Raw genomic sequence first — 22,201 nt, 5'->3', positions numbered from 1 at the left:
ATGGTGGGAGTGGTCTTTTTCCTTTCTAGCTCTAGCATCCAGCAGTGTTTGAAGTCATGTGGTATGCACTCAATAAAATTTCTTTAGTTGAATTTAACTAGATCTTGGGGAAAAGGGGTAGAGTTATTCGTTCATTCCTATGTTTATTGAGTGGCTATTAGGTGCAAGATTATGTTCTAGGCAGTGGGATTATAACCAAGATGATAACCCAAGGACTACTTTTGGCCTAGTAAAAGAGATGGGGCAATGTAAACATACAATTACTAGAGGCCCAGTGCACGAAATTCGTGCAATTGTAGGCCTTCCTTTCCCCGGCTGCCAGCACTGGCTTCTTTCTGGCACCCGGGACCCAGCTTCCCTTGCAGCCCTGGCTTCGTCCTGAAGGACGTCCAGTCTAATTAGCGTATTACCCTTTTATTATTATTGATAATTCACTGGGTGGATTGCAGTGGCTCCCAGGTCACAGTTCAGATTCTTTCATGAGCAAAGGGTGACACTTTAATTCGAGGAAATTGCACTAGGAAAAGACATTTATAAAATAAGGCAATTACTCCAAATCACTGTGAAACCCAGAGTCAGACATAAAACTCAAGATTTCTGACTTTCTTTTTTTTAAAAAATATTTTTATTGATTTCAGAGAGGAAGGGAGAGGGAGAGATAGAAACATCCATGATGAGATAGAATCATTGTTAGGCTGCCTCCTGCATGCCCCTTATTGGGGATGAGCCCGCATCCCAGGCATGTGCCCTTGACTAGAATTGAACCTGGGACCCTTCAGTCTCCAGGCCGACACTCTATCTACTGAGCCAAACCAGCCAGGGCCTGACTTTCTGTTTATGGCTCATGGGCTCCACATTTTGAAGTAGAGACGCTCTTCTGGGGAACAGAAGGTCAAACACAGTGTCTTGGGGAAAGAATATAAAGTGACGTAAGGCATGTAAGACCACCAGGTCAGAATCAGTATACTCCATGAACGTTCTCTTTCTGTGCTAAACTGCCTTACAGTTTGGCTGCTAAACTGCCTCCTAAACATTAAAAAAACAAAAAACAAAAAAACAAAAACAAAACTTGCTTGGTGTTAAATGACCTATATTAAAATTTAATCTACCATCGTTCTTTCTCTATCCAGTGGTTCTCAACCTTCTGGCCTTTTAAATACAGTTCCTCATGCTGTGACCCAACCATAAAATTATTTTTGTTGCTACTTCATAACTATAATGTTGCTATTGTTATGAATCGTAATGTAAATATCTGATATGCAGGATGGTCTCAGGCGACCCCTGTGAAAGGGTCGTTCGAACGCCAAAGGGGTCGCGACCCACGGGTTGAGAACCGCTGATTATTAACCTCTTTTCACAAAAGGTTGAGGAAGCTAGAAAATACAACGAAAAGAGCAGGTTCTTTGGGAGCCAGGAAAGCTGGATTCATCACAAAGGTCAGTCATTACCTTGGCAGTAACTTTGGGCAAGCACTTAAACTTCCGTTTTTCTCTTTTGTAAAATAAAGATGTAATAATAAATGAATCGGAAGAAGATGTGTCTGTAAAGCCCTTACCTTAACACAGTGACTGACACATAGCAAGAGCTCAGAAGTTAGCTCTTTAGCGATCCTAAGAACCCGATGCCCTGAGGTTGTACTTTCACCTCTGCAACCGGAAGAAACGTAAACGTAATCCTCGCTAAAGGGAATCCAACCAGAAGTCGCGCTCCAGCAGTGAGGCAATTTGGTCCTTGCGGGCCACCGTCGCCGGGCATGCGCAGTGGACGTGGCGGGACGTCAGTGTCATGGCGAGCTCCATCTGAAGTCTGCGCGGTCCGAGAGCGGCTTGCCTCATTTAGGACTGGTTTGTTATTTCGTGACTCTTGGGTAAGGGGGTGGATGGGTCCGTGTGGGACAGAGGTTGGCACGAACTCCTTTCATGTCGGAGCCTTATTTCCCCAATTGCGGTCTTTCCCTGGCTGTTTGATGGTTTGTTTCGCAGTTAAAAGGGGGACTTGCCAGGTGGGAGGAGGGAACAGAGAGATTGAAGTCCTGCCCGATGTGAGGACAGGGTCGCTGGCCTCGGGGGCCGCAGGGCTGTAGGGAGTTTTTAAGGGACCTCGGCCCTACCGTCAAGATTAGCTGCATTCGTTCTCCCACTGTCTGCATCAGTGAATTGGTGGGATGGCAGGAGGCTGTCGCAGTAGCTTCCACAGAGCTGTGTCTCATTGAGGATTTAAACCGAAGTTGGTCATCAGAGTAGGTGACTTGTGTCTTCCCGTTTCCTTCTCCTTTACTTATAAAACCAGTCCGAATCTGGGGCCGACACGTGTCTCGGATGGAAGGTGGTCTGGATGCCTGCTTCATTGCCTTATTTGTTGCTGTTTTGTAGTTGTTGGTCTTGCCTGAATCACGCAGACGTGTTCTAATTCAGGATGGTGTTTATCACCGTGGCCAGGCGCTGGGTCTCAGTCATGGCAAATGTGGCAGATGTCAGCACACCTGTCCCGATCAGTAAGAAGTTGGAAGTCGTATTAACCTTGCTTTGTAAGACAGTCTTTTATGGAGGCTGATCTCTTTTAGGTAATTTTAAAGGGTCCATACTGTGGTTTTGTGAACTTGTCAGCTTGCTTACTCTAATCATTTTTTATTTTCCAGACTCATCTTTCAAGAGGATTTGAGACTAATTGCAGATAATCAAGGTACTCATTTATTTTAAACCTTTAATGTTTGAGGGACATGTTACACATTATAATGTGCAAAAAGATAGCCTAAGGTCTTAGTAATTTTGTCACCATCATTGTAGGGAAATGCTATGATCTCCATGTCACTAAATCCAAGAAACGCTTTCATTCATTTTACGTAACCTTTTATCTGTATTAAGTTGCACGGACTGTGTCCACTGCTTTGACGTGTTCTCTGCCTTTGCCTTCTACGACCAACTGATTTGCTCCTTTTCTGGCAGTCGCATCTTAGTTTTCATTAAAAGCTGGTTCTCTTCTTTTGGCAGTTAAATTTGGAGTTTCTCAAGATATGGTCCTGTACCCCTTTCTTGTCCCTGTTCTCTCTCTCTGCGTATTCTGATCCACAGTGTTATTCTCTGCCTTTTTGATTCTAGTCATCCAAATGGGTTGAAGTGATACCTCATGGTTCTAATTGGCATTCCCTGATAGCTAATGACGTTTACACCTTTTCATGTGCTTATTGGCCATTTGTATATCTTCGTTGGAGAAATGTCTATTCAAATCCTTTGCCCATATTTTACACTGGGCTATTTGTCTTTCAATTATTTAGTTGTTTTTTTTTTTTAATGTGTTCTTTTCAGAGACAGCAAGAGCTGTCCCAATAGAACTTTTGTTGTTTTGAGGCAAACCATTCAGAGACCCAATTTTCCACTTCTTTGTATGTTTTGAAGTGCTGCTCAGAAAGTGCGTGTGCCATCGATCAGAACGAGTGGTAATCTGAAGGAGCAAGGTCTGGTGAATATGGTGGGTGGGTTAATACTTCCTAGGCAAGATCTTTTAATGTGCCTTTATCTGGTTTTGAAGTGTGTGATGGTGCATCATCATGAAGCAAAATTACTTCGCTATGTCTTCTGGCACATTCTGGTCGTTTCACAATCAAAGCATGGTTCAAATTGATTATTTGTTGTCGGTAGCAATCAGTATTAACAGTTTCACCTGGTTTTAGAAGCTCATAATACACCACACCTTCCTGATCCCACCAAACGCAAAGCATTGTGTTTCCAAAGTGATTTGACCTTGCAGTCGATGTTGATGGTTGACCTGGATCAACCCATGATTTTGTGCATTTGGGATTCTCAAAATAAATCCACTTTTTATAGCCTGTCACAATTCCGATGCAAAAATGACTTTCTTTCTTGCCATTGAAGCAACATTTTACTGATGACTTTTCGGTTTTCCATTTGTCTTTTGTTCAGTTGATGTGGCACCCATTTTTCTTCCTTTAAAATCTTTCCCGTTGCTTGTAAATGATCAGAAATTGTTTGCTGAACAACGTTTAATCTTTCTACAAGTTGTTTTTGAGTTTGACATGCATCTTCATCCAATAATGCTTGTAATTGTTGGTCTTCAAACTTTTTCAGTTCACCTGGACATTCTTTGTCTTTCACATCAAAATCATCACTTTTAAAGCATTTAAACCAGCATTCACAAGTATCTTGAGATGGAGCATGTTCACATAAGCTTCCTGAAGTATTCAGCAGCACTTTTCTTCAAAATAAAGTAATGAATTATAACTTCCCGCAAATGCTCTTTTTTTGGGCATGAAAGTCGACATTTTTAAGTGTAAAAACATCTATGATGTTAACACCTTTAGCAAATTTGACATATGAAGTTTTGAAGCTTGTCAATACAACAAAATAGCATACATATCAAATCGCATCTATATCAACATATGTGTAACTCCATCTATTGAAAAAAATCCGTATTATTAACCAGTACACCTAGTATGAAAACTGGTTTCACAGCTGTGGCTACACACATGAGAATTACTGGAAAGTTTAAAAAAATACTGATGCCCAGGCTTGGTTTACAGAGATTGATTTAACTGATGTGGGGCTCAGTTGTTTGTAATTTTCAAAAGCCCCTCAGGTGAATACAATGAGTACTCAAGACTGAGAACTTATGCTGTAGGACAGTGGTTCTCAACCTTGGCTGCACATTAGAATCACCTGGGAATCTTTTTAAAATCCTAGGAGAATAGTGCTTCTCGATCAGGTGGGAAGTGGAATCACCTGGGCAGGTTTTACATTAATATCCCTAAGTTCCACTCTTGGAGATTCTAGTTCAGAATGGGATCTGGGTATCTATATACGGTACATAATAGGCTAATATGCAAAGTGTCCTCTCGGGAGTTCGACTGGGAGTTCCATCACTTGCTATGATGTGCGCTGACCACCAGGCGTGGACTGAAGGAAGGCCCCGGCCGGCAGCCTGAAGGGAGTTCCTGGCTGGCAGCCGGAAAGCCCCAATCGGCCCTGATTGCCAGCCAGGCCTAGATACCCTACCCATGCATGAATTTCATGCACTGGGCCTCTAGTCTCTCTCTCTTTCTCTCTCTCTCTCTCTATATATATATACATATATATATATATATATATGTATATATATGTATATATATGTATATATATGTATATATGGCTAATATGCTAAGTGTCCGTCCGTCTGGTAGCTATGATGTGAACTGACCACTAAGGGGCAGACACAACACAGGAGCTGCCAAGCTGCAGTGACTTGGCAGAGGCGGTTCTTGGATGACGCACCCCAAAACCAGAGAGGAGGGAGTCCGATTCCTCATGGGGCTGCACGATTCCACCTTCGGCTGTGGGTTACGTTGTTGCTGGGGCACTGTTGGCCCTGAATTTGGTTTACTGCATGCTTGTGTTGTGTTCCACACCTTGTATGACAGCAACTTTGCAGAGTGTCCTCTCACACTCTGGGATCCCTCGGGGGATGTTGGAGAGCCAGTTTCAGCCCGATCCCCACAGGCCAGGCTAAGGAACCTCACCTGCCGGAGGGACCCCGTTCACTCTGCAGATGCCCTTCGAGCCATGGTGCTACCCCAGGTGAGGATGGCCTGGGAGGGACCAAGGGAGGTTGTCTCCAAGGCATGTCCAGCCTGTCTTGCCCAGTCCCGCCCCGCTGGCCACCTTCTAATTTTCTTTCAATGTGCACAAATCTGTGCACCGGGTCACTAGTCTATATATATAAAAGCCTAAGTGACCATTACAACGGAACGACCAGTCAACCAGTCGCTATGATGTGCACTGGCCACCAGGGGGCAGACGCTCAACGCAGGAGCTGCCCCATGGTGGTCAGTGCACTCCCACGGGGGAGTGCTGCTTAGCCAGAAGCCAGGCTTATGGCTGGTGAGCGCAGCTGCGGCAGTGGGAGCCTCTCCCAACTCCACAGCAGCATTACTGAGCAGCAGGAGCAGGTGCAGCGGGCTGGGATGAGCACGAGCGGCACGGCACCTGCCCCTGTTTTGGCTCCTTCCTGGCCGCCTGCTGCTTGGTGCACTGCTACACCCCCCCAAGGGGTCCTGGATTGCGAGAGGGTGCAGGCCAAATTTTGTGCACTGGGCCTCTAGTTTTATTATAAAACCTCCTCTAATAAATCACCTATGTAGGTTACAGTACTCTAGGACGCTGTATTCTCTCTTCTTTGCATATTAGCCTTTTATGTACCATATATAGATACCCAGATCCCATTCTGAACTAGAATCTCCAAGAGTGGAACTTAGGGATATTAATCCTCACTCAAGTATATGTTTTAGAGAAAGGTGTAGCAAGAGAGGGAGGGAAAGGGGGAGAGAGAAACATTGATGTGAGAGAGAAACATCGATCAGTTACCTCCCATACTCACCCTCACCAGGGAATGAACCCAAAATCTAGGTATGTGCCCTGACTGGAATCAAACCTGAAACCTTTTTGGTATATGGGACAATACTCCAACCAACTGAGCCACCCTGCTAGGCCTTCTTTTTATCATTTTCAATGTCTCCCTTTTCTCTGATTCTGTTTTTACTAGTGACTCGGTGCACAAAATTTGTGCACATTAAAGGGAATTAATTAGAGGAAATATTTTAATATTGCTATTTGCCCTTTCTGTATAATAGAAGTGCCAGGTATGAAAGAAAATTAGTAAAATGTATATGAAAATCTTCCTCCTGTCAGAGTCTGGGGCATGCCACGGGAACCAGAGTCAAGTCCCCACCCACCCACGTGCACCTCAAAATCGTGTGAGACCCAGACCCGGTCCGCCCCACCCTCATTGGGCTAGATCCAGACCTGGCCAGCCCCACCCCCATCAAGTCCCACTGGGTGGGGGGTGCGGCCTCAGGTCCCCCATCAAGCCCTGCTGGGCGGGGGGTGTAGCCTGAGGTCCCCCGGCCTGGTGTCGGGTGGGGCCATGTCTCAGTCTCAGCCCAGTGCTGGGGCAGGGGGTGTGGCCTGGGTTCCCCCCTCAAGCCCTGCCGGGCGGGTGGTGCACCCTGAGCTTCCCCTGTCAAGTCCTGCTGGGTAGGGGGCACAGCCTGAGGTCCCTTGTCAAGACCGCCGGGGCGTGGGGCACAGCCTCAGGTCCCCTGCCCTGGCCCAGTGCCATGCAGCCTCAGGTCCCTGCTGATTGCTTGTTAAGGCTCGTTAGGGGAACTCGGCCTCCGCTATGGGCACAGCCATCTTGACCATTATGGTGTGATGGTCAATTTGCATATTCCCGCTTTATTAGATAACATTCCCTTCATCAAATCTGATTTCTTCTTTCTTTGAAAAACACCTTTATATTGTCCTCTTGTTCCATTTAACTATTATTTTGCTTTCCTTTTGTTCTCAAATTTTCATTTTCTTATTGCTCACTTATTTAAAAATTTCTGGAGGCTAACACTTCCTTCTACCTGTTTGTTGGAAGTAAGAAATTTATTACTATAGGTGAGTGAGATTGTTCAGGTGCGTGATATGCTTCTAGGTTTTGGAACCTCTGCATTATATTATCTTTGACTGTTGTCTCCCTAGAGTGAATTTCTAGAAATGGAAATGTTAGGTTGAGGGATATATATAAGGGGTTTTAAAGTTTGATATGTACTTCCAGATTGTCCTCCAGAAAGGATATGCCAGTTCTATTGGGCTTTCAGCTAGCAGTAGGGTTGTCTGTTTTGTTTGGTTTTTAATCAGTAGGGTGAAAAATAATTCATATTTAAACACTTGTTATTAGTGTGTTTGAGCATTCTTTCCTCTGTTTATGTTTTTCCTTTGCCCATATATTTTTTGGAATGTGTTTATATCTTTTGGTCAAATTAGACTCTTGCATTGCTTGTGCTTTGCCAATGAAGCAGAGTTTAGTGTTGAGAGAAGGCCTAGGTTCTAATTCTAGCTCTATCAGTGTACAAGTCTTTTAGTTTTTTTGGACTTCAGTTATGTAAAATAAGAGGTTTAAGTTTGTTCCCTACTTCTCTAACTCTGTGATATTGTATGTCAACTGCAACAAACCCTTCTCATCTCTCTTCTTCCATTTTTTTTTCCCTTCTTTTTTCTATGGGATGTTAAAATTGTGTAATGTGAAAAAGATGGCTTTTAATATGTCATTCAATTCATAGTCCTTCAGTAGCTCTTTAGTAACATTCAAAGGCACTACTTGGCCTTAGACTTCCACACTTATTTTTATTTCATACTAGAGGCCTGGTACATGGATTCATGCACCAGTGGGGTCCCTTGGCCTGGCCTGTGCCCTCTTGCAATCCAGGACCCCCTGGGGGATGTTGGACTGCTGGTTTTGGCTCGATCCCCACAGGCCAGGCCGAGGGACTACACCAGTGCACGAATCTGTGCACCGGGCCTCTACTATGCATATAAGATCTTTGGTTAATCTCTTTCCCCTCCCTTCCCCCTTCCCTCTGAGATTCATCAGTCTGTTCCATGTTTCCATGCCTGTGCATTGAGCGTCTTCCCCCTGGTGGTCAGTGTGTGTCATAGCTACTGGTCAAATGGTTGAACGGTTGCTTAGGCTTTTATATATATAGAAGATAATAGTGATAGAAGAAGCCCTAGGGATTAGGTATTTTCTTTATCTTTTCATCCAGAGTAAGGATTTTTTCCTTTGTTACAGAAAGATTAGCTAAATTTTTACTTATTCAGTCGTCCATCAACAAATATTGTGTGCCTGCTATGTGCTAGGCATTGTTATAGGTGTGGATACAGTGGTGAAAAAGTGGATACAGTGGTGAAAAAGAGATGATGTCTTTGTCCTTGTAGAGCTTACACTTTAATGAGAAAGACAGATGCAGTTGTATGTATGGTATCAGGTAGGTTAGTTCTGTGAAGGAAAATGAAACATAAAGCATGGTTAGAGGTTAGTGTAATGCTTGATTAGTGGGTGGTTATTTTAGAAAGGCCTCTCCAAGGAGGTGTCATTTGAGTATGTAAGTGGCAGCAAGCCATACAGATATCTGGGGATGATTTTCCAGACAGAGGAATAGCAATTGTGAAGGTCCCTGAGTCAGAAACTAGTTTGGCATACTCAGTGAATATCAAAAGGTTAGCACAGTTGGTACAGAGTGGGAGGTGATAGAGGGAATAGCTACGGGCCATACTTAGTTAGCCTGGGTAGTCTGCAGTAAAAAATATTTATTGAGAATGTGCATTATGCTAGACATAGTTCTAGGCTCCACCTGGGACAAATCAGTTAACAAAGCCCACAAAAACCTTTACCCTCACAGAGTATATTCTAGTAGAAAGAGATAGACATTAACAAAATAATGAAAACATCTGAGCAGTCGATGAAATGCTATGGTGTGTTTGTTTCCCCCCTGTCACGCGTGGTTCAGGGTTCAGGATCTGGAAGAGGGGCCGCACACAAATGAAAGAGATGAGACAAGAAACAATAATTTGGAAATTGGGGGGCCAGGTGAGAGCCCATCCCAAGAGGATGGACTCTGCTTGTGCTCAGGCCTTGCCACCCTTTTATTGAGTTTGCGATACACCCATAGCCCTTAGGTAGGCACATTCCAGTAACAGACTGTCAGTAAGGATTTACATGACTATCTGGTGGGGAAGTTGCTTCAGCTACCATTGTCTCAACTAAACAGTAGGTGCATAGCTCTGATCTTTGCCAGGGCTTCAAGGGTCACCAGCCTTCCGGGTTCCCTGTCCACACCTCTCTGCTAGAGAAGACAATAGGCGGCTTCCCACACTTTGGTAAGAAAACAAGGTAGGGAGTGGGGATTGGAAGTGAAGAGAAAGTATATGTACATATGGTGAGGTGTGGGAGTTGCTCAGAAGGGCCTCGCTGGTGACATTTGAACAGATTCCTGAAGGTCTTCAAGATGTTCTATACAAGAATAAAATCCTGAGATGAGTGTTCCTTGTAGATACAAACTGGGAGGAAGCCCACATGGCTGAGTATAGTGATGGGGAGAGTGGTAGGCTTTATGGTCAGAGGGGTAACAGGAAGCTGATTACTTACGTCCTTGCAGATTTGTGTAGTGATTTTGGCTTTTTATTCTGAAGTAGAAGACATTGGAATATTTTGATCAGAAGCTTGAGACAAACTTAGATTTTAAAGGGATCCTTGGCTTCTATGCTGAAATGTCCTTTGGGAATTAGGGTGGAAGTAGGGCGACTAACTGTCAATAATCTAGGCAAGAGTTGATGTTGGTTTGGACCAAGAATGTAACAGTGGGCAGAGTGAGAAATAGTCAGATTCTAACTATGTTTTGAAGATAGAGCCAATGGGCTTTTGTTGGTGCATTGGATTAGGGCAGTGGTCAGCAAACTGCGGCCCCTTGAGTGTGGCTCTTCCACAAAATACCATGTGTGGGCGCACACGTACAGTGTGATTGAAACTTCATGGCCACACTCAAGAGGCCAAAGAGCCGCATGTGGCTCGCAAGCCGCAGTTTGCCGACCACTGGATTGCAGGATTCCAGGATTTTTGGCCTGAGCTGGTAGAAGACTAGGATTGCCTTTAAATGAGATGGGGAAAGTTGTGGAAGGATCTGGTGGGGTAAGGTAGGGAGAAGATCAAGGGTTTCCTTTTTGATTTTTTAAGTTTGAAATAACCATTACATAGGTGTGTTGAATATGCAGTTGGACATGTGAGTCTGAAATTTAGGGGAGGACTGGGACCGATTATATAAGCATACTAGAGGCCCGGTGTATGAAAATTCATGCACTGGAGGGGGGGGGGTCTCTCAGCCCAGCTTGCCCCCTCTCACAGTCCGGGAGCTCCCAGGGGTGGGAGGTGACCCGGTGATCAGGAGAAGGCGACACTCCATCACACCTCTGCTGCTGCCACTGCCGGCAGCGCAGCATAAGCCTCGGGTGGCCCTGGGTGGCTGGGCAGCCACCATCCAAGGCTTGTGTGCACCTCAGGCCGGCCCTCGGTGGCTGGGGGGGGGGGGGGGGGCTGAAGGGACTGGTGGTACCCGGAGGCAGGGATGCGGAGTGGCCGGGCCCGCCCCTGGGCCTGGCCTTGCCGCGCTCCTGCTGCCCCAGTGGAGCTGAGGGGACTGGGCGCCGCCATCTTTGAGGGTGTGGCAGTCAATTAGCATATTCCCTCCGTATAGGCTGTGGGTGCTGCCATTTTTGCAACAGCGTGAGGGTCAATTAGCATATTTCCTCTGTATTAGATAGGATAGTTGGTATTTCAAGGCCACGGATTGGATAACAGGGTATGACTGTAACTCGGGTGAGGAACATCTGGCGTGAGGGCCATATAAGGACACACAGTGAAATCATTTGTTGTGTCCCTGCCAAAGCATTAAGGGTGAGTTAATTAATTGTTTGACCAAGTAAAGCAAGTTAATTTTTAGGTTGATAATTTTGTATGGCCTGAAAATGATGTTATAAATATCCAGAGAGAACCAAGATGGTGGCATAAGGTATAGACCTGTGTGTGCTGCCTCCCACAACAACATTGAAACTACCAACTATAAGACAAAACAGCTATCATTCAGAACCATGGGAGAGCTGGCCCAGTGGAAGTTCTACAACTGGAAGGAAAGAAAGAAGCGCACTGAGACTGAGTAGGAGATGCAGAGGTGCCAAGAACAGAGGTACAGAGTCGAGTGCCAGGCGGGCTGCAACTGGATGTGTGGTTTTTTTCAATCGGAAGGGGATACAAGCTCTCGAATCCACTGAGCTTGTTTGGGGCGGGATTCTGAGGTTCCAGACCCCTACGGGGAGAGGCGGGACTGCCTTGCAGTAGGTCGGAGAGTGAGGGTGGCTTTCTTGTGGACCTGCTCGCCGGCACTTGGGGACGTGGAGACGCCATTGCTGTTTGCTCCGCCCTGGTGATTCCCTGAGACCCTGCCCTACTCAATTTACATCCCCACCCAAGCTGTGCCAGTGGCACAAAAGTACCACCTGGCTTTTGCAGCCTAACCCACCAAACTGCAGATTTCAACTCCTCACATCTATAAGGGACACACTCAAGAAGCAGAATCAGGTTCGGAGGAAGCCAGAGCCGGACCCGGCTGGGCCGGCGACATGGAACTGCTGTACCAGCAAACGCACAAGCAGGTCCACTAGATCCAGTCTCACATGGGACGCCGGGAGACGGCAGACAAGCAGTCTGTGCCCTTAGTAGAAAATGAAATCCAAGCAAGCATACCAGATATTCAGCCAGCTAGAACGCCTGGAGATTTTGTCCAGCAAGGAGCCTCCCAACAAAAGACAGAATGCCAAACTTCGTGTTGACCAGTTAAAGTATGATGTCCAGCACCTGCAGACTGCTCTCAGAAACTTACAGCATCGGCAATACGCAAGGGAGCAGCAGGAGAGACAGTGAGAGGAGCTTCTGTCTCACACCTTCACCCCCAACGTGGGATGTGGTGCCTCCTTCGAGGCTGCGTGAGGCTGTGACGGCCCCTGTGAGGCTCCGATGGCCCCTGGGAAGCCGGCGGAACCGCGCGAGCCGCCCAGAGGGCTTCGTCGATGGCCCGAGAACCAGCTCGCAGCCCCACGTACAACTATCTCCTGAAGGGCGAGAGGAGCGAGAGCAGCTGTAGTGTTGCTTTCTCCTCACTTTTGGTAGCGAAATCCTCATTTTAAACATAAGAGGACACATTATTTTAAAAAGCCGTTACGTGGCTCCGTACCCTCTCTCTGAGTAGAGCGTGAACAAGTCGTGAGAGACCTTTCCGAACACAGGGACACGTTGCAGATGGAAATAGCTACATTTTCCATGTGTATGACCTTTGACCTGGCGACAAAAAGCGTACACCTATGGATGAGGACAGTGGGGCGGTAATGGGCAGAGGGTGGGGTGGGAACTGGGTGGAGGGGCGCTATGGGGGGAAAAAAGGGGAACAACTAATAATCTGAACAATAAAGATTTATTTAAAGTAAAAATAAAAATAAAATAAAAAAATAAATATCCAAATGGCCCTTGGCAAAGAAAAGGTTCCCACAAGACTTGTGGAGTGGCTAATGAGGTAGGAGGAGAACTCAGAGAGTGTAGTGCCCTACAGATGAGGTCATTTGAGATGACTGAGACTTTATCATTGTTTATATTGCTGGAAGTCATTGATATCATGACAGGCAATTTTGGTGGGGTGGTGGGGGTGAAAGCCTGGTTCATGAGAGAATGGGAGGGGGAAATTGGGGATTGTAAATATAGATAGCTTTTTATTTTTTTCTTAAGAAAAATATGTTTATTGATTTCAGAGGAGAAGAGAGAGGGACAGAGAAATAGAAACATCAGTGATAATAGAGAATCATTGATTGGCTGCCTCCTGCACACCCCACACTGAGGATTGAGCCTGCAACAAAGGCATGTGCCCTGGACTGGAATCAAACCTGGGTCCACAGGCTGATGCTCTATCCACTGAGCCAAACCAGCTAGAGCCATATAGATAGCTTTTGCAAGAAGTTTTTCTTTCAAGGAGAGAAATGTAATGGAGACAGTAAATGGAGGAAGTGGGATCATGATAAAGCTTTTGTTTTCTTTTTTTTTTTTTTTAAATATATTTTATTGATTTTTTTTTTTTACAGAGAAGAAGGAAGAGGGATAGAGAGCTAGAAACATCGATGAGAGAGAAACATCGATCAGCTGCCTCTTGCACACCCCCCAGTGGGGATGCGCCCGCAACCAAGGTACATGCCCTTGACCGGAATCGAACCCGGGACCCTTGAGTCCGCAGGCCGATGCTCTATGGAGGAAGTGGGATCATGATAAAGCTTTTGTTTTCTAAATGGGAAAAAAATCGCATGTTTATATCCAGATAGTAATGATTCAGTAGGGAGACCATTAGTGAAGAGGGAGCATTGCTGGAATTCTTTGCTTGAGTAGGTCAGAGCACAAGGATTGTTCTTAGGGAGGTGGACAGTTATTCATAGTAATAGATTGGTAGGCTGAGTACATGGGCAAAGAACCACTTCTAGGTAAACAAAGGAAGTCATCCATCTGTGCAGAATGTAGGGCATCTGAGGTCGGCTTCGTTCAAGCTTTCTGTTTTCAATACCATCTTTAGCCATACTAAGAGGAGATCTGTGAGAAATTAATTTTCAGAAAATTTCTAAGATAAATGAGTTTGTTTCTTTACTGCATGCAGTCTTTGCTTTACTAATGTATGCTGGCAATCTATAAGCAGGCAGAATTTCCTAATTAATTTGACCACAGAACCATTTTTTCATGGATAGTTAATTTCTCAAAAAGAACCAATTTGAGAAAGACTAACTTAATTCATTTCACCTTATCTAGTTTGCCGATTTGGCCAGGGCTCTTGTTTGCAAGAGCAGAAAACCCAGCTCAAACTAATTTAAGCCACAGAAATTTATTGGCTCACGTGACTGGGCAGAGTGGGGCAGCATCAGGCTTCAGGCATTGGTTGGATCCAAATGCTCAAATAATGTCAGTATGGCTCTTTATTGCTCCATTTTTTATTAGTTTTCATTCCTTAGGTAGCCTTCTGCCCTGTGACTGGCAGTTGATCTCCAGTATCATCAAGAAGACATCCTTCCAACTTAGCCACTTCAGTGAAAAGAGAAGCCATCTCTACTGTTAACTCTGGCACAGAAGTGCTCATCATGATTCTGATTGGCAGGGCTTGTCATATCCAACTCTGAACCAATCACTGTGGCCAGGAGGATGGGTTACACTGGCAGGCTTGGGTTATGTGCCACATTCCTGTTTCTAGGGAAGGAGGCGGCCTGTAATTGACAGTCCCTCTATGACCATGTTGTATGCATGTTAACTATAATGGAGCAAGTCCTTGATTGATTGCCACTTGGGTTATTTGTAATCTATGCAAAGCTAGCTGAGATTTGAACGGAAGTTTGTCTTGTTTATAGGGCATAATTTGTCATAGTTGTAAAGAGTACATTACATACAGTAAAGGACACACAATGAGCCTGGCTGGAAGCTATTCTTAGTTGAAAGATGTTAATGGAAATATGAAAATTTGGCAAATGAAGAGAAGGAAAATTTATCAGAAAGGCTGAGATCAGAGGAGAGTATAGGGTTCTTTTTTTTAAAAATATATTTTATTGATTTTTTACAGAGAGGAAGGGAGAGAGATAGAGTTAGAAACATCGATGAGAGAGAAACATTGATCAGCTGCCTCCTGCACATCTCCTACTGGGGATGTGCCCGCAACCAAGGTACATGCCCTTGACCGGAATCGAACCTGGGACCTTTCAGTCCGCAGGCCGACGCTCTATCCACTGAGCCAAACCGGTTTCGGCGAGTATAGGGTTCTTTTTAAAAAAAATATTTATTGTTGAAGTATTACATATATCCCCTAATTTCCCCCATTAACCCCCTTCGAGCCTGCCCTTGACCCCCGCCCTAGACCTTCACCACACATTGTCTGTGTCCATGGGTTATGTGTATATGCATACAAGTTCTTTGGTTGATCTCTTCCCACCCACCCTCCCCTGCCTTCCCTCTGAGATTCTGCTGTCTGTTCTATGCGTCTATGTCTCTTGATCTATTTTGTTCATCACTTTATTTTGTTTATTAGATCCCACATATGAGTGAGGTCATGTGACACTTGTCTTTCTCAGACTGGCTTATTTCGCTTAGCTTAGAGAGTATAGGATTTTTAACAGTGGGTAGGCGGCCCAGATGAGAACAGTGGTCACTCAGTGTACATACGGTGAGTAGGCAGCAGAGTGTTGCACAGCGTATGGGCTCAGGCTCATCTGGCATGCAGTTCTTGCTGAGCTTCCTTGCGTGAGTTAGCTTCTCTGTGTTTCAGATTTATCTTTAAGTGAGGATAATAACACTGTCTACCTCTAGAGCTGTTGGGAATGGTTAATGGATGACTCTGAGCACTTGCTTCATGCCTGGGCATAGTTGGTAGTAGTACTATCAGTAAGTGTACTCATGTACACTTTATTTTTCTTTTTTCTATTCAAGATAGTTTTTTTTCCTTTAATCATTTTAACATAATTGTAAATTCACTTACAGTTATAAAAATTATGTGGAGATGCCGTACACTTTATCCAGTTTCTCCCAGTGGTAGTGTCTTGCAAAACTATAATACAGTATCACAACCAGGATCTTAACATTCACATAGTCAGGATATAGAATATTTCCATCACTGCAAGGATCGCTCATGTTGCCCTTTTATAGTCAGATTCACTTTCCTGCCATCCATCCTCTCCTTAATCCCTGACAACCATTATTTTTTTCTCCATTTATATAATTTTATTTCAATCTCCATTACTGTATGTTACATAAATGTAAATATACAGTATGTGACATTTTGAAATTTGACTGTATTCACTCAGCATAATTCTTTGGAGATTCATCCAAGTTGTTTCATATAGCAACAATACATTCTTTTTTTATTGCTGTGTAGTATTCTATGGCATGGATGTATCCCAGTTTGTTTAACTATTCAACCCATTGAAGGGCATCTGGGCTGTTTCCAAGTTTTGGCTATTACAAAGACAGCCACTTTAAACACTTGTGTTCAGGTTTTTGCATGATTTTAAGTCTTTACATCTTTTTGATTAAGCCCTCAGTAATACAATTGCCAGGTTGCAGTGTAGTTACATGATTAATATTTTTTCTCCAAACAGCTGTACCATTTTATATTCCCATCAGGACTGTATGAGGGATTCAGTTACTTTGTACACTTGTCAGCATTTAGTGTTCTCACTACTATTTTTTATTTTAGCCATTTTGATAGCTGTGGGTTATTAATGTTGAGTCTCTTTTCATGTGCTTATCAGCCATCTTTATATCTTCTTTCTTTTTTTGCATATGTAGCTATTGCATTTTAAAAATTGAATTATTGGGTTGACATTGGTTAATAAAATTATGTAGGTTTCATGTGTATAATTTTATAATACGTCATCTATATATTGTATTGTGTTCACCATCCCAAGCCCAAGTCTCCTTCCATCACCATTTATCTCCTCTTTACCCTCTTGTACATCTCCCCTGCATATTTTCTTAGATGAAATGTCTTCCTTTTGTTCATTTTCTAACTGGATTTTTTTTTCAGTATTGTGTTTGAATTCTAGATATTAGTTCTTTTTCAGGTTAGAAAATATTGCTCCCATTCTGTAGTTTGACTTTTCATTCTCTCAAAAGAGTCTTTTGCATATCAAAAGTTTTTAATTTTGATGATGTCTGGATTTAATTTCTCTTTTTATGGATTGTGCTTTTTGTGTCAAGTCTGAGAACTCTTCACCTAGCTTTAGGTCTAGAAGATTTTCTTTTATGATTTTTTCTAAAGGTTATAGTCTCACATTTTACATTTACGTCCATGATACATTTTTGAATTAATTTTTGTGTAAGTTGTGAGCCTTGGGTTGCAGTTTATTTTTGTCTATAGATGTCTAATTGCTCAAGCACTAATTTTTGAAAAGGCTAGCTTTCCTTCATAGAATGACTTTTGCACTTTTGTGAAAAATCGTTTGAGCATACAGTAGGTCCTCGGGTTACGTCAGAGATCCGTTCCTATGGCGCGACATAACGCGATTTTCACCGTAAGTGGGAACCCACCTACATAAGCACCTACGTCACTCACATGGAGCACATACACAGCAATAATGAAGTGAAACAGTAAAAACAATTTAAAAGAAAGATAGCAATTCCTGACCTTTACTTGTAGTAAATAAATAATAAAAAACATAAAGCACATATGTACATACGTCAAAATGACAGAATTTTTTTTTTTTATAAATAAATAGGAGATGGCGACGTAACCACGAAACGATGTATGTCGAGTCCAATGTAACTCGAGGACTGTCTGTATTTGTGTGGGTCTATTTCCAGGCTCTCTGTTATGTTTTGTTGATCCATGTTTATATTCTAATATTACACAGTCTTAATTACTTAATAAGTCTTAAAATTGGTCAGGCTAATTCCTCCCACTTTATTCTATTTTTTACCAGTTGTTTTAGACATGTTCATTTCTTTACCTTTCCATATAGATTTTGGAACTCATCTGTGTGTACAAAAAATTTTGCTGGGATTTTGATAGGGATTTAATTTTAAACTTAAATGTCAGTTTGGTCTTCACTGACAGTGGGAGTGGAGTGGTGCTTCATTACTGGTTTGTTGGTTGGATTGGAAGTCCAGGGTCCCTACTTGGCCTTCTGCTTCTATTCTAATGAGGTATATTGGGGTGCCTCATTATATCCTCATAAGGAAGACGTCAGGGCTCCCCACTTTGCCTTTGTGGCTTGTCTGGAGGTGGGACCATAGTTTTGTGGCTTTCTTCTTCGTTTTTTTTTTTTTTTTTGGCAGAATGGTTATTGTCTAAAAGTTTTCTGCCTTGCTGGGCTGCCCCTTTTCTGGTTGTTTGACAAGAAAACAGACTTTTGTTGTTTTTTTTTTTATTTTCTATGTTTGCTGGCACTTCTGGGTTGCTGGCTTCTTTAACTCCATGTCTGGGACTAGGAGGCAAGCTCCCGCCCCCACCCCACGCCCCTAAGGAATTCACCATTTGGATTCCAAGGTTCCTAACCTGTCTTCCTTTTTCCCTCCACCTTTCAAAGTCTTCTTAAGTTTATTTTATATATAATGTCCAGAGTTTTAATTGTACTTAGCAGGAGAAATAGGGAAAAGAATGTCTACTCTTATCTTCCTGGAAGCTGTGTCTACATTTTCTTTTCTTGATAACAAAAATTTTGAACATTCAGGAAAGTAGAATAGGAAATGAACACTAACATATCTAGTTTCTAGATTTAAGAGTTGTAAATGTTTCCCATATGTCTTTATCTAATTTTTTTGTTTTAGTAAATTATAGACATAATGCATTTCACCTCCAAACATTCAATATGCATCTCCAAAAATATAAGATTTTGAATAATATAAATAATAATATACAAATAATAAATATAAATTCAGTATAAAAAATAAAGCTTTTTAAACATAAGGACAGTACTTTATATTTAATGATTTATAGCAGTGATTTGAACTGGTGTGCTGCAAGAATTTTTAAAGCATGCAAAACCAACCCTGGCTGGTATGGCTCAGTAGGTTGGGTATCAATGAGACAGCCAATGCAATGATAGCCATTTGTTATGAATTCCCTGTCTTGAACCATAAATATGTAGGTCATATAATAGAGTTGCATCTTATTGGTCATGGCTCATAATAAGTTTATGTCTGATTGGTTAATTCTTGATACCAGTAATCCTTATATACAAGTATAGGCATCTGATTTTTAAAAAAGTCACTTTGGAACAAAAAGGATAAGTAATTACTATTATATTATTACTAAAGGCCCGGCGCACGAGAATTGTGCACTCCGGTGGGGGGGCCCGGCCTGCACCCTCTCACAGTCCGGGAGCCCTCAGTCGGACATCCTTAGCGCTGCTTTGGAGGCGGGAGAGGCTCCTGCCACCGCTGCTGCGCTCACCAGCTGTGAGCTCGGCTTCTGGCTGAGCTCTGCTCCCCCTGTGGGAGCACACTGACCACCAGGGGGCAGCTCCTGCATTGAGCATCTGCCCCCTAGTGGTCAGTGTGTGTCATAGCGACCGGTCTTTCTGCTGTTTGGTCGATTTGCCTATTAGAGTTTTATTATGTAGGACTAGAGGCCCGGTGCATGAATTCATGCATGGGTGGGGTCCCTCTGGGTGGCCTTCAGGGATTGGGCCGAAAGCTGCAGTCCAATGCCACCTGCAACTCCTACCTGCCGCTACTGCTCATCCCGGCCCCACTGTGCCTGCCGCACCCAATCAGTCCAGATTGGGAGAGGCTTGCACTGCAGCAGCAGCGCTCTCCAGCCATGAGTCCTGCATCTGGCGCCCTCCCAAAGGGAGTGGCCTATGGGATCAGGCTGAAACTGGCTCTCCGACAAATCCCGAGGGGTCCCGGATTGTGAGAGGGCGCAGGGCCAGGCTGAGGGACCCCACAGGTGCATGATCAGGCCTGAAGGGACCGCAGGAGGGCTCCAGGGCGTGTCTGGCCCATCTCGCTCAGTCCTGATCGACTGGACCCCAGCAGCAAGCTAACCTACCGGTTGGAGCATCTGCCCCCTGGTGGTCAGTGCACGTCATAGCGAGCGGTTGAGCAGCCTTAGCATATCATTAGCATATTACACTTTGGTTGTTAGGTTGTTCTGCTGTTTGTTCTATTTGCATAATACCCTTTTATTATATAGGATTATTTTTGTAAATCAATCAAAGTTATACCTATTTTTTGTCAGGTCAAGAATTTTGTAATTAGTTTATATGTGCCATGAGATTAAAAAGGTTGAAAATCACTGATTTATAGCACTATCCTAATATCTGATGCCTAGTTCATACTCTGATTTCCCTAGTTGTTCCCCAAATGTCTTGCAGCTGGTTGGACAAAGTAATATCTAAACAAGAACATGAATTGCATTTAGTTGTTGCGCTTTTAAGTCTCCTTTGATCTTTAACAGTTCCTCTCCTGCTTTTTTTCTCCATGATACTGATTTGTTGAAGACATAGTTCCATTTGAATTTTGGAATGTCCCACTATCAGTAGGATTGTTCTGATTGTTTCCTTGTGTTTCTTTATCTTTGCATTTTCTGTAAACATGAAGTTAAATTTAAAGGCTTTATTGGATTCAAATTCAGCAAGGATATTTTATAGGTGATGCTATGTTAAGCAGATTTTCTGAGGGACTCATAAGTTTGTATCATTTATAACTTTTTTACATGATGAAGAAGATGCCTTCTGCATCCTGTGATACACTACTGGATGACATAGAAGATATTGTGTCACAGCAAGACTCAAAGCCACAAGATAGGCATTTTTCAAGAAAGCACATTGTTCCAAAGGCCCGAAGGCGAAATACCCAAAAATGTTTGCAAGAGGAAGATAGTCCACCAAGTGATAGGTAAGCTTTTTTTTAAAAAAAAAATCAATATCATTCTAGGATAGTACTGTTTTATGTGATATGCATAATGTCTCTTTTAAAAATATGCTTGAACTTTTTAGAGGAAATATGTAGATTTATTTATTTTTATTTGAATTAAAAAAATCTTTTTATTGCTTTCAGAGAGGAAGGGAGAGGGAGAGAGATAGAAACATCAATGATGAGAACGAATCATTGACCGGCTGCCTCCTGCACACCCCTGCTGGGGATCAAGCCCGGAACTCCGTGCATATGCGCATAACCGAATCAAACCTGGGACCCTTCCGTCTGGCCAGGGCAGAATGTTTTTTAATTTAGCAAAGTAATTGGTTTTAAAAAAAGGTGTCAAATTGCATGTTTCCTAGGAAAGTGTTTGGCATATAGATAGGATCTTCTCCCCATCTCTTTGATGTTACTGTATCTGGTATGCACTTTTGTGTTACTTCCAATTAAAATTTTTACTGGAATTTGTGGTTCTTATGAGACAGTGGTGTTTGTGCATTTGATTTTTCTTAGCAAATTTACAAATATTAATAGTTCAGGTAAAGGCATTAGGCACAAATGAGTTATTGTGCTGTTTACTTTATTAGGTCTCTAGTGAAGTTCTAATACAGTCTAGCCAGAAATGATTATGCAGTTGTATAGTTTTAATATCCCTATATTTATTTATTTAGTAAATTGTTGGAAGTTTTAATATACTTGATTATTTTGTTTGGAACATTACACTTTTAAAATCTATGGAGTTAAAATTTTCTGCTATTATAAAAATGCCTGAAGTTTATCATATTTGTCCTGAATATGTCCTTAAGGTAATTTCTGTTTAATTATAAATTACTGGGTAATCCAAGTTGAAAATCCCCTTTCCCCCCTAAAACTATTTCATTTTTGAACTCTATTTTTATATAAGAAGTACTTTTAATGAATAGCTTGTGAATGGGTTTCAGTGAGTGTATTTTTTTTTCTTCATAATATGCCCAGAAATCCTCTAGTGCTTTTTATTTTAAAAATCCTTTAATGAGACTTACTTTTTCTTTTATTGATTGTTTAATAGCACTATTCCAGGCATACAGAAAATTTGGATACGAACATGGGGTTGTTCTCATAATAATTCAGATGGAGAATATATGGCTGGACAACTAGCTGCTTATGGATATAAAATTACAGGTAATGAGATCTGTGTAATGTGTTTCATTGATTACATTTTTCAGAGCTAAGTTTTTTAGAATTATGTATTCTAGCTTTAGCAGTTGAGGGATATGTTAGCATAACTTAATGATTTTAAGGCAAAATAAAAAGATAACCCATTGCCTACATAACTATAGGTTTCATATTAAAAAAGAACTTTAGGAACTATTTTGAAATAAGTTTAGACTTACAGAGAAGTAGTAAAAGTATAGAGTTTGCATAGCCCTTC

At 42.7% G+C, this 22,201-nt stretch overlaps 1 protein-coding gene across 4 annotated transcripts in view; it reads left to right on the top strand.

Annotated features, from left to right (window-relative positions):
* The first annotated feature begins 1,727 nt into the window (after positions 1-1,727).
* CDKAL1 (CDK5 regulatory subunit associated protein 1 like 1) overlaps positions 1,728-22,201 on the top strand; it is a 628,254-nt gene continuing 607,780 nt past the window's right edge. Inside the window, exons 1-5 of one of the 4 annotated variants that reach the window (XM_023758088.1) lie at positions 1,728-1,844; positions 2,639-2,682; positions 17,646-17,672; positions 20,600-20,769; positions 21,839-21,951. In XM_023758088.1, coding sequence (XP_023613856.1) covers positions 20,600-20,769; positions 21,839-21,951 — 283 coding nt within the window. In that variant the 5' untranslated portion in view covers positions 1,728-1,844; positions 2,639-2,682; positions 17,646-17,672. Of the gene's footprint in view, positions 1,868-2,638; positions 2,683-17,645; positions 17,673-20,596; positions 20,770-21,838; positions 21,952-22,201 lie in introns of all 4 variants that reach the window. The other 3 variants (XM_006093745.3, XM_006093747.3, XM_014460023.2) reach the window with 3 other exon arrangements.

The sequence above is a fragment of the Myotis lucifugus genome, unplaced genomic scaffold (genome assembly GCF_000147115.1).
Source record: "Myotis lucifugus unplaced genomic scaffold, Myoluc2.0 scaffold_122, whole genome shotgun sequence".
In the NCBI taxonomy this organism is placed as follows: Eukaryota; Metazoa; Chordata; class Mammalia; order Chiroptera; family Vespertilionidae; genus Myotis; species Myotis lucifugus.
The sequence above is the reverse complement of the archived record's forward strand: the minus strand, read 5'-3'. Positions and strand labels throughout refer to the sequence as shown.